Source organism: Anomalospiza imberbis, chromosome 5 (genome assembly GCF_031753505.1).
Source record: "Anomalospiza imberbis isolate Cuckoo-Finch-1a 21T00152 chromosome 5, ASM3175350v1, whole genome shotgun sequence".
NCBI lineage: Eukaryota > Metazoa > Chordata > Aves > Passeriformes > Viduidae > Anomalospiza > Anomalospiza imberbis.
Genome location: NC_089685.1, coordinates 1,013,091 through 1,030,862, shown reverse-complemented (window position 1 = coordinate 1,030,862; position 17,772 = coordinate 1,013,091). Strand labels below are relative to the sequence as shown.

Here is a 17,772-nt window from a genome sequence, read left to right as displayed (position 1 = left end):
ATGGGGGTTGCAGAAAAATCAGTTTAAAATAGATTTTTTTTTGACACGTCTTTGGTAAGGAAATCCAGCTTAAAATGGGGGCTGCGGAAAAATCTGTTTAAAATACATTTTTTTTGGCCATGTTTTTGGTGAGAAAATCCAATTTAAAATGGGGGTTGCGGAAAAATCTGTTTAAAATAGATTTTTTTTTTTTTTGCCATGTTTTTGGTGGGAAAATCCATTTTAAAATGGGAGTTGCGGAAAAAATCAATTTAAAATAGATTTTTTGGGGTTTTTTTGCCATGTTTTTGGTAAGGAAATCCAGCTTAAAATGGGGGTTGCGGAAAAATCAGTTTAAAATAGTTTTTTTTTTTTTTTTTTTTTTTTTGACATGTCATTGGTGAGAAAATCCAATTTAAAATGGGGGTTGCAGAAAAAACCAATTTAAAATAGATTTTATTTTTGCCATGTTTTTGGTGAGAAAATCCAATTTAAAATGGGGGTTGCGGAAAAATCAATTTAAAATAGATTTTTTTTGCCATGTTTTTGGTGGGAAAATCCAGTTTAAAATGGGAGTTGCTGAAAAATCAATTTAAAATAGATTTTTTCCCCATATTTTTGGTGGAAAAATCAGTTTAAAATAATTTTTGGGGCAATTTTTTTGTGGAAAAATCTGTTTAAAATAGATTTTTTCCCCCCATATTTTTGGTGGCAAAATCAGTTTAAAATAGATTTTTTTGGCCATATTTTTGGTGGGAAAATGGGAGTTGTGGAAAAATTAGTTTAAAATAGAAATTTTTTTGCCATATTTTTGGTGAAAAAATCAATTTAAAATCGATTCCTCCCACCCCCCCCCCCCCATATTTTTGGTGAGAAAATCCAGTTTAAAGTGGGAGTTGTGAAAAATATAGTTTAAAATATATTTTTTTTTTAATTTGCCATATTTTTGGTGGGAAAATCCAGTGTAAAATGGAACTTACAAAAAAATTAGTTTAAAATACATTTTCTTGGCCATATTTTTTGTGGAAAAATCAGTTTAAAATAGATCCCCCCGCCCCCAACCCCATATTTTTGGTGAGAAAATCCAGTTTAAAAGGGGAGTTGTGGAAAAATCAGATTAAAATAGATTTTTTTTTCTTCCCCCCCATATTTTTGGTGAGAAAGTCTGGAAAAATCCAGTGTAAAATGGAAGTTACAGAAAAATTAGTTTAAAATAGATTTTTTTATTTTGGCCATATTTTTGGTGGGAAAATCCAGTTTAAAATGTAAATTCCTGGAAAATACCTTTTAAAATGGACATTTTGGGGAAAAAAAAAATCTGTCTAAAATAATTTGGTGGGGTTTTTTTTGCTTTTTTTTGTGAAAAAAAATCATCTTTAGAATGGATTTGTCTTTCATTGTTTTGGTGGAAAAATCCACTTTAAGGTGGAAATTGTGGAAAAAAGCCAGTTCAAAATTGAAAAGTTTCCCTTATTTTTTGGTGGAAAAAATACAGTTAAAAACTATATATTTATATTTATATTTATATTTATATTTATATTTATATTTATATTTGACACAGTACAAAAGGGAATTTTCCCCTTTTTTAGTGGGAGACCCAGGTTTAAAATCTACTTTTTTTTCCCATTTTTTGTGGAAAAATCCATTTAAAAATTATTTCCCCCCCATTTTCTCTGGAAAAACCCAATTAAAAACACAAATTGTTTCCATTTTCTGTAGAATTCACAATTCACCTCAGTGGACTTTCAGTGGGATTTAATAATATTAAAGGCCAATGTAAACAATTCCATGCTTTAGGGAGCTAAAAAATAAATAAGGATTTGAAACAGAGAGGGGAAAGGAGCTAAGGGAAATAATAAAAATGGGTGTAAATCTGTGGGATTTTTGACTCTTGAGGTGGAACTTGATATCTGATGCCCTGAAGCTGACAAATTTTTCTTTTTTCCTTAGGAATGACACGGAAAACACAACGGGGACAGGCACGAGAAGAGTTCCCAGAAGTTGTTTAAGAGCAGCCTGGAAAGCAAAATATTTTCAGGGATGTCTCTTCATTAAGAGACAATTTGTGTTTATTCCGTGCTCTGTGCTGGAGGTCTGGTGGGTCCAAAAATTCCTTGGGATTTAAATTAATCACTCCATAGGTATATATTATAATATATATTATTAAATATATTATCTATAACATTTAATATATAACATATAATATATATTAAATTATATTTTTGTATAATATATTAATATAATGCAATATAATGCAATATAATGCAATATAATGCAATATAATATAATATAATATAATATAATATAATATAATAATTAATATATTTTATATACAACAATGATAATATAATGTTGTATATTATATATTTTATAATATATAATATACAATATATAATCGATATTATCATCATTATTTATAAAATATATTAATGTGTATCTTTATATACCTACTTATATATTTATATATCTCCTTAGATATTTATATATCTATAGGTGGATATAGAGCTAGAGATTCTATAGAACCTGCAGGGATCCCTGCAGGAGGAAGGCCCTGGAGAAATGTGGATTTAAAGCCAGTTCAAAATGGAAATGTTTCCCTTATTTTTTTGGTGGAAAAAATATAGTTTAAACCAGATTTTTTTTTTAATTTTTATAATTTTTAAGCTACAGTACAAAAGGGAAATTTTCTTTTTTTTTTTTTTTTTTCCTACCTCTGTGAAGAGCAAAGGAACAGCCTGGATGTTCATGGATAATCCAGAGAGGCATAATTTCCCAGTGGGAACAAACCAACCCTTTCTCTTTGGAAAACTGAGCATCAGCACACACCTCCCTGGGTTCTCCTGGAAATCCAGGCTGTGCTGTGCCATAATCCCACGTGAAAAAGTTGGGAAAAGACTTAACTGGGAATGCAAATGTGACCAGCAGAAGGAAGGGAGCCATGGGAATGCTGGAGGAAATGCCAAATTCAGTGTTCAGGGAAAGCCTGGGGAGGAACAGCCGTGGGGAAAGGTTTAAATGTCCCCATTCCTGGGTCAGGGAAGGGAAAATCACAGAGTCGTGGAAGGGAATTTAAGGATCATCCAGTTCTATCCTCTGCCATGGGCAGAGACACTTCCCATCATCCCAGATTCCTGGGAAAATCACAGCGTCATGGAAGGGGCTTGGAAGGGAATTTAAGGATCATCCAGCTCTGCCCTCTGCCATGGGCAGAGACACTTCCCATCATCCCAGATTCCTGGGAAATCACAGCGTCATGGAAGGGGCTTGGAAGGGAATTTAAGGATCATCCAGTTCTATCCTCTGCCATGGGCAGAGACACTTCCCATCATCCCAGATTCCCACAGAGTTGTGGAAGGGGCTTGGGAGGGAATTTAAGAATCGTCCAGTTCTATCCTCTGCCATGGGCAGAGACACTTCCCATCATCCCAGATTCCTGGGAAATCACAGCGTCATGGAAGGGGCTTGGAAGGGAATTTAAGGATCATCCAGTTCTATCCTCTGCCATGGGCAGAGACACTTCCCATCATCCCAGATTCCTGGGAAAATCACAGCGTCATGGAAGGGGCTTGGAAGGGAATTTAAGGATCATCCAGCTCTGCCCTCTGCCATGGGCAGAGACACTTCCCATCATCCCAGATTCCCACAGAGTTGTGGAAGGGGCTTGGGAGGGAATTTAAGAATCGTCCAGTTCTATCCTCTGCCATGGGCAGAGACACTTCCCATCATCCCAGATTCCTGGGAAAATCACAGCGTCGTGGAAGGGGCTTGGAAGGGAATTTAAGGATCATCCAGCTCTGCCCTCTGCCATGGGCAGACACTTCCCAGCATCCCAGATTCCTTCAGCCTGGCCTTGGGCACTGCCGGCAACGTGGAGTCCAGAACCTTTAGGACACGCTGAAAAAAGTGAAAGAACGACTGACTCTGAGAGACCACAAACAGCGTTTTTCAAACTTTCATGATGCAGATGGAAGAGGAGAGAACACAGCTGCAGCTCCTTGGCCTTTTTCTTCTCTCCCTCTTTTCCAGAGTAAAAAGAAAACGGCATCCACTGCTTTCCTTGAAGTGCGTCCTTGCAGCAGGGGTTGTTCTGGAACATGCACTGAGCTGTCTTTGCACAGCTCATCCAGAGCCAGGATGGTTTTCCCGACATCCAGGGAGAATTTTGGCAGTGCACTGTCTTTGTTTTAAGTTTAAGCCTAGCCTTGGCTGGGCTCTGCCTTCCACGGCTTCTCTGGATCCGACCAAAACCGAGGCTGAATTTGGGCATGGTTCCTGTAGGGGAAACCTCTGTTAGGGATTGCAGTCCCCAAAATCTGTAATTGTTCTGGGGAGCTGCTACTGGGGGGATTTTGGATTCCTGCAGCATCTCCCAGCACCTGTCAGGGCTCTGCAAATGCACAGTTCTGATCGTTCATCTGAATAGTCCCTCTCTCCAGTTTAGATCCTTACATGCAGTGCAGCAGGCTTCTCAGATATTTTCAGCTTCTTTTCACTTCTTATTTTCAAATATACTACATTTATAAATGTGGATACGCTTTGGTCAAGTTCACCACGGAATGGATTGGGTGGGAAGGGAACTCAAAGCACCTCATGTACAATTAACGGGGAGACAAAGATCAGACTGAAGAAGGGAGAAATGAGGTGGGAACTTGTTGGCAGGAAGGCCTCCATAAACATCGGGGAGGATTTTTTTTTTTTTGATTGGTTTTTCTGGAGTGGCTGCTGGAGCACCTGATAATTTTCATTTTGTACTGTATCTTAGAAAAATTACAAAAATTTAAAAAAAAAAATCTGTTATAAACTGCATTGTTTCCACCAAAATAAAAGGGGAAACACTTCCATTTTGAACTGGCTTTTTCCCACAATTTCCACTATAAGATGGATTTTCCTGCCAAAGCAAGGAAAGAAAAGTCTGTTTTAAATGTGATTTTTTTCCCATAAAAATAGCAAAAAACCACCACCACAATTATTTTAAACAGATTTTTTCAAAATTTCTATTTTAAAAGGCATTTTCCAGGAATTTACATTTTCAACTGGACTTTCTCACCAAAAATATGGAAACCCCTCCCCAAAAAAAACCCCAAAACTTATTTAATTTTTTTTAACTGCTTTTCCCCCAACTCCCATTGTACACAGGACTGTGGGACAGAGCTGGCAGAGCTCCTGGCAGCCCCAGGGTGACACCTTGACCCAGCTGCCACCACATCACACACAGAGGGCAGCACACCGAGCTCCCCAAAAACGTGCTGCTGCAGTGACAGAGCTGTAAACCACTCACTCCGGGATCCAGCCTCATGTCCAGACCGCTTTCCTCGGGGAGATAAATCCCCTGAGCACCCCGAGCGGGATGCTCAGGATGAGGTTTTGTCGCGCTGTCGCCGTGGCTGGGCGGGTCCTTGCTCAACCCTGCCCTGGTTTTTGGCAGCAGGAGCGGCGGGGTGGCCTCCCCCCTGGGCAGGAGAGATAAACTCCGAGAATTCCCCAGCTCTGCTCCGCTCCCCCCTCGCAGGCACGGCGGTTTTGTCCTCTGAGGTGCCCCGAAGGCGCAGGCTGGCTGGTTTCCCTTCAGACACTGGGAATATCCCACACAGTTTTACCCTTGCGCAGGCTGGCTGGTTTCCCTTCAGACACTGGGAATATCCCACACAGTTTTACCCTTGCGCAGGCTGGCTGGTTTCCCTTCAGACACTGGGAATATCCCACACAGTTTTACCCTTGCGCAGGCTGGCTGGTTTCCCTTCAGACACTGGGAATATCCCACACAGTTTTACCCTTGTCATAGAGTTTTCCCAGTTCTCTCACACCCTTTTCTGTGGCCTTTAGCCCAAATTCCTGAGGGCTAAGCCGTGGCCGTGCTGATTTCCCCTGTGAGGAACTTACATTTCTGTGGCCACGGTAAATTTTAATTTTCTTTCTCAGCAAAATTTTACAAATCTGAGGTTTATACCTAAATTTGTACCTAAGCAAGACTCTCAGGGCTGCTCTAAGCCCCTGCACACATTTAATCAGAGGAATCGCATCTTGAGCTGCTCTCCCTTTGTTAATCAAGATAACCAGTCCCAGCATCGATGCAGACATTTAGGTTTGGGGAAGATCAGCCCACCGAGTCCCGGTTTAGCAACGTGTGGAAGGAAAACTGCAGGCTGGAGGTGTTAATTGTCACCTTGTGCTGATGAAAGGGCAGCAGTGTGGGGAAGGGAGGAAAGCAACAAGAATTACAGGTTTGAAATATGTAACAATATTAAAGGGTGGAAGCGGGGCGCTTTGTTACCCTAAAGAGATGAAAGGAGGGATTTTAAGGGAACAGGGATTTAACAACACTTGCTTCATGCAAGATCAGTGGGTTCACGTGAGCTCAGGATTAGCAGAGCTCTGCCACATGAATTCCACGGGAATTGCAACAGTCCTGGAGCCACCTGAGAGCTGGAGGACCCTGGGACACGCCAAGGGACCCCAGGGAGATCACCAGAGGCACTCCCAGGAGATCACCAGTGTGAATCCCACAGACTCCTCCTTCCATCTCCTCTCCTGAAGGAACTTGTAGAGGAGAACTTTTAAGACCTGCTGAAGCACTCTTGAGAGACCCCAGCTGTGGTTCTAGGGGAGAAAAGCAAAATATCAGCTGCCAGTGTGAGAGCTGGAAGTGTTTCCCACTCTGCTGTCTGCCTTTCTGGTGATGGGAACAGAAAATGTGCGAAGCACCTGAGGAAGGCAGTGAAAAAGGATGAGGAGTTGATAAAAGTGTGCAGATTTCTAAGGAAACAGAGCTACTCCTGGGACAGTTCCCAAAGGGCAGGCTATAATTATGAGGTACTCCCCCAAATATTGTACCTAATTTCAGGACGTTCTTCCTGACAAACTATCTCAGGAGCCAAAGCAACAGGTGACAGAAGCTTTCAAGGACCCACCTCAGGCCATGTGGTTTGAGAGGGTTTGGACCCCATGCCAGACTCAGTGGTTACAACTGGAGTAAGACCAAGAGCTTGGAAAGCTCCAGTACAACCCAGCAGAAGACACCTGTTTCCCTGTATGCTCCCTGCCTTAGTGGCTTGATAAAATCAGCTGACAACCCAATCAAACCCCACAGACAGGAAATCATCGTCCTCAACAGGCCCCTGCCCTTCTCTGCTGAAAATAATTCCATTTTATACAAGCAAAGTGCTCCCAGTTGCTCCTCCCCAAGCACCTCTAGTGAGGGACATCTCAAACCCCGGATGGGAAACTCACAGAGCCACCACAAACAAACGTCACAGAGCAGGAATTCCCTCCAGACAGGAATGTTACAGCTCCAGCAAGCTCGGTCTGGCTCTGCAGCATTTTGAACTGCCATAAGAAACCCTTAGGAAGTGTCCCAGAGCAGGTTTTGTGTAAATACCAAAGGAGCCAGATCATTCCTGATGTTCCCTGGGTGATCCAGGCCGTTGTCACCGTGCCTTCAGCACACAGTGCTATGGCATGCACTGTGGGAGCAATCCATCCAATCACATGAGCACGTGGGGGCAAATTTATTCTACAAACCTTCTTTTTCTGACTAAAAGAAATCAAAAAAAGTGTTAAAAAGCAAATTATTTTTTTTTTCGGGAACAACATAATTTAAGGAATGAGCATTTTGCCATAAATGTGACAAAGAAACATCAGAGTTTTTTGGATGTGGCCATAATTCATGTGCCTGTTTCCCATCTCCTTTTTATGCCTAGGGAGATCCCAGCATGACCAGCTCAGCACCCACAGCTGTGCTAAAAAAGCGCAAAGCAGGGTGAGATAATCCACATTTAAAGCCCCTTTCAGGTGTGTTGGCCATGTAAGCACTGAGAAAACTCCAGGAAACCCCAACTGCAATAATTATTGTGATTTAATTGCTTCACTGATACAACTTTAACTCAAACGTCAGTGGTGTACCTTCTGATTTAGCATCTCAGTCTGCACAGAAAACTCTTATTCCAGGCTGAATATCTCCATCCTTCACAGAACAGGCACTTCCTATTAAATGATGTGGGAAAAGTGCCCCCAAGATTTGCATGACCTATTTGAATCATCCTGAGAGAGAGAGAGAAAAAAAAATTCTGAAGTTCAATGTAATTTTTAGCTTGTACTAAACAGCTTTAAGCATTTTTGTTTTCTTCAATTATCTGTGTGCTGCTGTCTCCCTGCTGACATTTCCTGTAGGATTGTAGGAGCACTTGGCCTATCCCTGTATTTTCAGCTATTAAAAATACTCCAACATTCAGCAGCAAATGCAGGCAAACTTTTGGACATTTACTTCAAGAATTTCCACCAAAGAGAAAATTGTTCCTTTCATGGCACAGGATTCTGCTGCAGCCATGGGTTCCATTAAATATTTCCCTCATTTTTCTTACACATTTCTCTCTTTTAGTGCCAGTTACAGCTCGAGGACAAATGCTGACACTTTTTTCACATACAGATTTCACACTTGGTTTACTTTAGCTTAGTTGTGTACGTATTAGACTAAGTTTAAAAATTCCTTTTGATTGTTTCTCCTGAAATCATGTGGCAATAACCTAAAAGAAACACAGCAATTTTAAAGGCCTGTATTTTATTTTAAAGTAATTAAAATAAACAATTGTGGAGCCTAAACAAACAAACAAACAAACAAACAAAAGCAAGGTGTTTTCTATCCAGGACCCTTTTACGGTCTGAGGCTGTTCCTCTAAGGGCACACCAAAAGAAGCAGGACTCCTGAATTCCCTGAATACCCCCAGAAAAGCACTGGATAATTACAGAGTGGATAACACACCTGGATGTAACAAACCCATCCCAGTGTTCCACCTGGGAGACTTTGGTACCTGCAGATGTCCTGGTACCTGTCTAAAAACCATTCCTGTGAGCTCTAAAATGTCATTCCTTTTGCTCCTTTGTATGGCAGTTACAAAAGCAAAAGAGAGAAAAAAACAGCTCATGTAATTAAAAAAAAAAAGTCTACAGAAAGTTTGTAAAACAGAGCCTTATAAAAAGACAGTAAAATTGAGGATTCTTTGTTCCTGAAATGGCACCAGGTGAGGACAGTGAAAGATAAATTGAGAGAGGAGTTAACCCACTGAAAACTTTATTTTATTTCCCTCTACTGACGCTCTTTAGTGCCAACATTTTAATAGCCTCTTGCAAGGAAGTTTTTCTTTGAAAATTCTCCATGGGAGCCTCTTTGTAATGGAGATACCTTTTATGAGCAAAAGAGTTCTCAGCTCTCCATCCTCCCCTGGAGCTGGGAAGTAACAGCCAGGGCAGCTCTTCAAATGAGAACGGGGACAAAAGGATCCCTGCCCCTTCTCAAGCCTTTCTTACGCGTCCAAAGATCCACTGTGCTTTTCCTCAGGTGAAATAATGTGGAAGGAGAAACCTGGCAATCCAGAAATGCTGGCTGGAGGGAAGGGAAAAGAGAGGAAGCTGCTCACATGCAGCTTGAATTCACCAAATGTGCTGAATAATATATTTTATTAAGCTATATTTATAGTTATAATTGATATTTATAACTTATATTTATAGTTTATTTATATTTTAAAGTTATACTTATCACTATAATTTATAGCATATTTATATTTATTTTATGTCTACCACTCCCATCCCAGAACAGCCCTGTGACTCTCCCCACCCACAAACACACACACACCCCAACATCCCTTGTATTTTTAACAGCAGGGCTCTGGTACACAACTTCCTGCAGGAAACGTGAGCCAACAGTGGCAGCAGAGCACAGGAAACCCCAGCACTACAAAAACTTAACTCCCTGCAAGGCCTGGCACACGGAACACCACAAAGTTCCCCGTGCCATAAAAAAGGGCATCTCCAGCTTGCAGATCCCCCTCACAAAACTCTTTGTGGATTTGGACAGAGCAGGAGTTATTCATCATAAACTCGGCTTAAATCCTGCACCCCAGAAAAACCCATCTGGGAACCAAACTCTTACAGGCTGGGATGAAGCAGGAATAGCTGCAACTGTCACCCTGTCACATCCACGGCCTGCAGCACTTTTAAGCAAATCCAGCCATTTGAAGTCCAAACTTTTCTTTGGAGATGTCTTTTGGTCTTTATTAACCACCAGGGAGTTGGAATTACATGCAAAATTCAGCTGAGAGGTAAAAGGAAAAAGGAGGGGGTAAAAAAAAAAGTGTTTCATTACTCAGTTTGGGATTGTTGGGAGGGTTTTTTCATCTGCTGTCAAAGAAGTGAATGGCAACTTTTGAGATGCAATGGAAAGCAGTCTTTGTCCTTTGCACTTCACTGGTCACCATCTGCCGAGTTCAGTGGCATCATGCTGAAATCAGAATTTTTTTGTTAAAGAGAGAACAAAATTATTATTTAATAAATATTCCAGTAAATTTTGGATACTGGAACTTGGAGTTTTGAAACCACTGTAGCACCAGTTTACCACAGATGTAAAAATGGCCTTGCTCACTTAACCATCCTTAACCACGTTAAGCAGTTCCTACTTCAGTGCTCAGAAACATCTGTCCCTAAAAGCCCTGTGTGGTGAAGATATCATACAAAAATCTAATATTTTTGGGTTTTAACTGATTTCTTAGCCGGAGATGCTGAATACAGAGGTTGCAGAAGATCTCTGGCTTTAGCAGGCTGATGACTGGAGGAAAGAGCCGCGAGCTGCTGTGGCCAGCGACTTCCTGGTGGGTGGTGGGGAAGCGAGACACGAGAGAAGGCTGAGGAGGAGACGTAGGTGCACAGCTCAGAACAAAGTGGTGCTGCAAACCACATCCCTGCGTCATCAGAGCAGGCCAGCTGCAGCCAATGAGCAGGGAAACAGGAAATCCAGCAGCCTGGGTGTCCCTCCTGAGGACTTGGGTTACTGCTCAACACGGGCTGATGGTTGGACTTGGTGATCTTTTCCAGCCCGGAGCTTTTCCATCCCGTGATTATTTTCTTGACATGTTGTGAGAGAGTGAAGTGGCTCATGCATTAGACATTGTTAAAATCATCAATCAATCAATCATCAATCATTTTGCTCACTGTAGCAAACTGCGAAGGAACTGCTGTCCATCTGTGACCCCCAGAGCCACCCCTCCCCAAACACCCCTGCTAACTGGAATGTTGGATTTTGAACCTGGGATAAGACAAAGGTGGTGCTTTTGTCCAATTATCCCAGGTCTGGGAGGAAGAATGGATCCACAAGGGTATTGGAAGAGAGACTGTGATGCTGCCAGCTCACACATTCAGGGGCAAGTTACGATGTGCAAAGGAGCACAGCCCAGCTCAGGCTACAAACTGATAAGGGAGCCTTTATCAGCTCTGAATAGGGCACTGCCTCTTTGTCCCTGCTCAAGGGAACTCATGGGATAACTCCCCTGCCCTGGAATATGGGGACATTCACAGGTAGCCCCATGGTGTTCACCTCGGCCATAATGGGCCACAATGGACTGAACTGTGCTGACATAAAAGTCAGCTGCATCATCTTCAAAGGTGTCAGAGTCCCAAAGTGTCCCATGACCCACAGCATTCCATCATCCAGGATGAAACTCCCCACTCCAGGGGAGGCACCTGGGAGTTCCCACTGAGCCTGAGTGAACATAAACCCAGATTTTGTGTTCTGTGCATTTCTCCCACCACTTCTTTGAGATTTCCCCTCATCCCTTGGTGGATCCACTCTGTGACCACCAGTTGGACCAACAGACACTGAGACTGCAACAACCAAGTCTCATCACAAGACCTGTGGGTGGTGAGATCTTCCTCCTCTTATCCTTCCTTTTCCTTATATCACATTTTCTTAAGTGCTACTTTTGTGCTTTCATGTTGTCATATTAGTTCTGATAGTAACAGCCAAAATGGCTACATGGCTGTTTTCTTCTGCAACCAAATTTCTCTAAATTAAACCCTTCATATATTGCCTACATATGTAATTATTAAACTCTACATATATTTTTTTTTCCCCAAACACCAATTTTACCGTTGGCTTTCTAGGGTGGGTTGTACCACACATAGGTGAAACAAACCCAGTGGAGTTTGCAGCAAGCTATAAATGACAGCAGCTGGCTGACAAACAATGCCACCAATTATGATTTTCCTTGGTCAAAACCTCCTCAGAGAGGGAATGTTTCAGGATGGAGAAACAGCACCAGGATTTCCAAGCCTTTAGTGGCTTGGGTTGATGATAATTGACTGTTACCTGGAAGTCAGAGGGGTGGAAAGGTCTGGGAGAGATGCACAGCTCCTCTCAGCGTGGTGCTTCATGGTTTCCCCAGGGCTGTGTTGAACTCCCGTGGAGGAAACGCAGCAAAAGGGCTCTGAATGTGACACGGACCTTGTGGTGTCCAGCCAGGATGAGAATGGTCACAGTGAGTGACAGCCAGGGGGTGAGGGGCCATCGCCACCTCTGCTGGGTGTAACAGAATCCCTGACAAGGCCTAAGACACATTCCCCAGATCATTTGGCATGGAAAAGACCTCCAAGATCATTCAGTCCAAGCTGTGCCTGACCCGCATCTTGTCCCCAGCCCAGAAACCTGAGTGCCACATCCAGGCCTTCCTTGGACACCTCCAGGGATGGGGGCTCCAAAGCTCCCTGGGCGGCCCCTGCCAAGGCCTGACCCCCTTTCCATGGGGAAATTCCTGCTGGTGTCTGCCCAGCCTGAGGCCATTCCCTCTCCTCCTGTCCCTGTTCCCTGGAGCACAGCCCGATCCCCCGGCTGTCCCCTCCTGTCAGGGACTCGTGCAGAGCCACAAGGTCCCCCTGAGCCTCCCTTGCTCCAGGCTGAGCCCCTTCCCAGCTCCCTCAGGCCCTCCCCACACCACTGGCTCTGTCAGCCCTCCCTGAGCTCAAGGAGGTCGCAGGGACTCGTCCCATCCCTAAGGAGTGGCACAGGGTGGGTGAATCCAGCCCCAGCACAGCCCTGCCGAGGCACAGCGCTCCGTTCCACACAGACCTGCAGGGTGAAGGGCCACGGCTGAAGTGACAATGGCACAGTGTCCCCTGCCATTTCTCACTGTGTGTGAGCTGCAATACAAGTGTCTTTGTACGGACACAGCAGCGACCAAGAAAAATATTTCAGCTGACCACTGCCGAGGTCAGGGCGGGTTTAATCACAGCAGAGTGTTCACCAGGGAGTTTGGTTCTCACTTCTTTTTCTTCCCCTTCTTTTTGAGAGAGCCAGGCCAGGGATGGCCCCGGAATTCCAGGAAGTCAGCGGCATTGTGAGAGATGTAGTAAGCGTTGAGCATGGCAGCTGGGCTGAAGAGATCCACTTCTTTCACACTCTTATTTGCACCCTTTTTGGAGCTTTTGCCTTTGCCACCCTTGGGTTTTTTAGTTTTGCCTGCCTGCAGAGAGAAAATGACCACAAACCCACTCAGTTTTGGGTCTTTGTTGTCTCACTTTTGGGTAGAGGACTTCAGGCTGAGAGAGCTGGGGGTGTTCAGCCTGGAGAAGGCTCCAGGGAGAGCTCAGAGCCCCTGCCAGGGCCTAAAGGGGCTCCAGGAGAGCTGCAGAGGGACTGGGGACAAGGCCTGCAGGGACAGGACACAGGGAATGGCTCCCACTGCCAGAGGGCAGGGATGGATGGGATCTTGGGAATTAGGAATTCCTGGCTGGGCTGGAATTGCCAGAGCAGCTGGGGCTGCCCCTGGATCCCTGGCAGTGCCCAAGGCCAGGCTGGACCCTGGGGCTGGAGCAGCCTGGGACAGTGGGAGGTGGTTGGAGACGAGAAGGTCCTTCCAGCCCAAACCATTCCATGACTCCAAGACATCCCAGAGCAGCTGTTTTGTTTTTTTTCAGTCCTGCCTCGCAGAGCCCCTCACCCAGACCCAGTACTTTGTGGTGTTTTATGTAAGGGCTCTCAAGCATTTACACACCTTTCACCCAATCCCTGTTTGCTCTGCAGGCTGTGACAACCTCTAAAGCCATCAGACTGAGCTGGTCCCTGTCCCCCTGCGCTTCCATCTGGCTAAAATAAGGTTTGTGCACAATGAAAGTCAAACATTCTCTTCCGCCGATTGTTTTATAATTCCTACATGAGGATGCAATCCTGAAGTAACTTGGCCTGTGTTCATCCACTCCTGTGTGCCTGCTTGGATCCTAACCCAGGAAAGCAGGACTCCCTCCTACAGCTTCCGTGGATCTGGGATGGAGCTGCTCTCCAAAACAAATCCAAACCCACGTACGTAGCATATTTTCCACGTTCTAATTTCTAAAAACTCCTTTCACAGCTCAGCTCTACTCAGTGCAAAAGGGACAAACATTTTTGCTCTGAGGTGTGAGGACAGAGTAAAGGGCACAATCCTCAGAATCAGCCAGAACCAATTCGTGAAAGAATATGAACAGCTAAAGAAAAAAAATTTTAAATAGTCAAATTTTTAATCTAAAACACACAGACCCTCTATTGCAGAAGCAAAAAAGAGAGAAAATAAGAGTGTAAACTGCAGCTGCTGGCAGATAATTTGCAGAATGAAACTACTTGAGCTCAGACATATGTTTGAGATGGCACAAGCCTCTTTCTCAGACCTTAACTGGACAGATTTTGTGGAATACTTCACATGCTGGAATGAGGCCCCTTCACAGGGACATGCTTGTGCCAGATTTTGTATCCAGCCAGTCACCTGAGTCCCATTCCTTGTTTGCCCAGGGTCTCTGGTGGATTTTGTGAGCACTTGTAGGCTCCTGGTAGGAATTCAGCCTGTAGCTGATCTTTCCAAATATAAAAGATGCTCGCAGGCTTTATATGCTATGTACAAAATTTTACAGCCTGCAGCCAAGAACAAAAAAAGCTAAAAATCACAATTAGGTTTATACTTGCACACAAAGTGAATTTAGGCAGGTCAGTTCTGTCCTGCAGCTGTGGGAAGGAACCTTTTGGATATTAACCCTTTTCCTTAAAAAGGTGTTATCAACACTTCTGAAGGATCAAAGGTGTTTTACCATGGCTGAGTCTCTTTATGGAGCAGCCAGGACTTCACATCAAGCCCTGGAGATGGACCCTGAAACACAAAATTGCATGGTTAGTTACACAGTGTAAAGCACCTGCGTCTGTGTCAGTGTCCCCACCAAACTTTGAAGAGACAAAGGGAAAATAAAGTCCCTTCCAAAACCAGGTCGAGGCGGGTCATCCCTAAAAGCTGATACTCAGCTGTAAAATCAGCTGCTAATTGTCAAACTCCAGGACTCTGAGCTTTTCAGCAAAGCCCTCGAGGTTTACAGTGACAGAATCCTGGACAAGACCTGCAAGACCAAGTCCGGCCGTTCCCCAGCACTGCCAGGGCCACCACTGACCCCAAGTGTCCCCAAATGTCCCCAAGTGCCACATCCACGGGGCTCTGAAATCCCTCCAGGGATGGGGGCTCCATCCAGCCCTGCAGCTGTGCGAGGGCTGGACAACTCTTTTAGGGAAGGAATTTTCCCGATATCCAGTCTAAACCTCTGACACAACTTCAGGCTGTTTCCTCTTGTTCTGTCCCTGTTCCATGGGAGCAGAGCTCGACCCCGCCTTGGCTGCACCCTCTGCCAGGGAGCTGTACCGAGCGAGCAGCTCCCCCCTGAACCTCCTTCTCTCCCCCGGCTGCCCCAGCCCCACCTCCCTCCGTCACCGCCCCGTGTCGAAACGGCAGAATCTCACCTTCCTGTATCCACATCACCGCAGCTCTGAAGAGACCCGGGCCCCCTTCCCCCGCGGGGCCGCCATGGCCTCCCCGCCTTCCCCTCAGCGTCGCGTTGTCATAGCGACCCCTGGAGGGGCGGGGTCTGGTGCTGATTGACAGCGCCCTGCCCAATCCGCTGCTGAGGCACCCGCCCGTCACCCAATCAGCTGCCGGGGGGCGCTTCCCGCCACTGCGATCGTCACGGGGAAAAGGGCGGGAAAAGCTGTGAGGGGCCTGAGGGGCGCGGCCGCCGCCCCTGTCCCGCCCGCAGCCGAAAGCCCCACAGGTGTCACAAAACCCTCAGCACAACAACTTGGAGCTGAGAGGAAGAGGGGAGCAAGTCGCACTTTTACAAAGGTCATGGAAAGATTGGCGTTTGGTGGACTGTATAGTGGAATTTTCATATTATTATTGCTGCGTGACACAGGGGAGTCTGTTTAAACACCTGACTCAGCCTCCTTCACCATAAAATATTTAAAAAACAAACTCTGCTTTGCATGCTTGCAGAGCCACAGCTCCGGGTAGCAGGCTCTGAAAATGACGTGTAATTGACGTTGGATATTTCCAATAAATCCCCATAAACTGAGGCCTAAGACACAGAATTGATGGAGGTGGAGGGGTCTGAGGGAGGGATGGGGACATGAAGGGTTCATTTTGTCCTCTGCACCTTTTTTGGACACAACAATTTTATGTAAGAGTAGTAATGCTTCTAAAGGTGGGGTGATTTTTAAATTTAGGAAAAAAATATGGGAAAGAGGAGTCTCTCGTGCACCCCTCAGCACCAGAGTCTCACTTGCAAAGCACTAAAAAAATAGGCACAAGTGAAAAATGTCAGTAGGGGCTAAATTCCCTCACAGAAAAAAAGAAATAGCTCATAATAGCTCATAGTTTGGCAGTACTGCCAAACTCCAACAAACACATCCGCGAGTCTGCCTAGATCATGGGTTTATTTTTTACCTTTAACATGAACCTCCCTAAATGTGCTCTCTGCTGCATAAGTAAATTTCCTTCCTTCTTGCCTAATGAAAAGACTTGGAAGTGTAGCTCAGGAAAAAAGCCTGCAGATTTGGGAGCAAAATTCTCTTGAATGAACCTTGGATAATGAAAGCAAAAATGAAAAAAAAAAAAAAAAACAAACTGATTTCCACTCTGTTCAGGGAAATTCTGTGTCATCCGTATGAACAAACCACACGGCATAAAAGAAACAATCATAATTACACTAATTATCTCCTTTTAGCACAGACAACTGTCCAGAAGCCACATTACAATTATCGGGGCAAAAAGGAAGGGGCTGAGCACTGAAATGTTCAGTCAAGGAGACAAAAATGATCCAGTGCAGTCAAATGCTGTGTTTCGTGGCAGTGCTTGGACCTGGCTGCAGAACAAGCTGCTGTTCACACATGCAAGGCTTTGATAAATAATTAAGGGAAGCTTCTCAAACTCCAGAGTTTAATAAGCCTGACCTCATACAGTCACTTCTGTGGGTACAAGTGGATAAATAAAGAGTCAGCCAGGACATCTCCCTGTTGTTATTTTTATGGAAATATTCACAGGAGAAAAAGGAGGGATTTTTTTTTTTTTAAGACTGCCAGACTGAATGGATAAAGGCTAAATCCTCCCCCTCTTTTTTTTTTTTTAAATCACTCTCTCCTTTTCTCAACTCTGAAAGGAACTTTGTATCTTTGTAGTCTTTTATCCTTCACTGAAATTTGCATTAAATTCACCAAACAGCTCCAAAGTTGCTTAGAGAAGACTGAGAAATTAATAACTCAATCCTGTATGCTTTATATCCCTAGGAAACAGGAAGAATCTACAAGAAAACAGGAGAATCTGTGCTGAGGTGCTGAAGAAAAGGTCTTACCTGTAGGCTAGAAACAAAACAACAACAAAAAAAAAGTTCTTTATTGCAATTACAGCAGGAACTGGGAACACTGGAGGGTTCCTGGAACCAACAGTCCTGCTGGGGTGAGATAACAGATGTTCCTCCAGCTGTGCAGAAGCCACCCAAAACTTCGTTCTGAAACTGCCTTGCTGAACATATAAAATAATTATTCCCTAATTGCTGGCCCCCAGCTCTTCTGAGAATTTTTAATCAGGAGAAAATCCTCATTGTGAAGCAAAAAAAAAAAAAAAAAAAAAAATTTTGAAACTTCTGCTTGCTTGCCAGGATGGGACATAAATATTTCAAATAAAGGCGTAGCCT

The 17,772-nt window shown here is 44.2% G+C and overlaps 1 protein-coding gene and 1 long non-coding RNA gene across 2 annotated transcripts; one reads left to right on the top strand and one right to left on the bottom strand.

Annotated features, from left to right (window-relative positions):
• Positions 1-12,989: 12,989 nt before the first annotated feature.
• SMKR1 (small lysine rich protein 1) lies at positions 12,990-15,597 on the bottom strand. Its single transcript, XM_068191992.1, has 3 exons — positions 15,548-15,597; positions 14,854-14,912; positions 12,990-13,259 (listed from the first exon to the last, which is right to left on the bottom strand). Exons 2-3 carry the CDS (start codon positions 14,854-14,856, stop codon positions 13,056-13,058), a joined length of 207 nt encoding a protein of 68 aa, XP_068048093.1. The 5' UTR covers positions 14,857-14,912; positions 15,548-15,597; the 3' UTR covers positions 12,990-13,055.
• Positions 15,598-15,803: 206 nt separating this feature from the next.
• On the top strand, positions 15,804-17,628 carry LOC137473562 (uncharacterized). Its single transcript, XR_010998869.1, has 2 exons — positions 15,804-15,955; positions 17,366-17,628. It is a non-coding gene; the product is annotated as an uncharacterized lncRNA (long non-coding RNA).
• Positions 17,629-17,772: the final 144 nt, after the last annotated feature.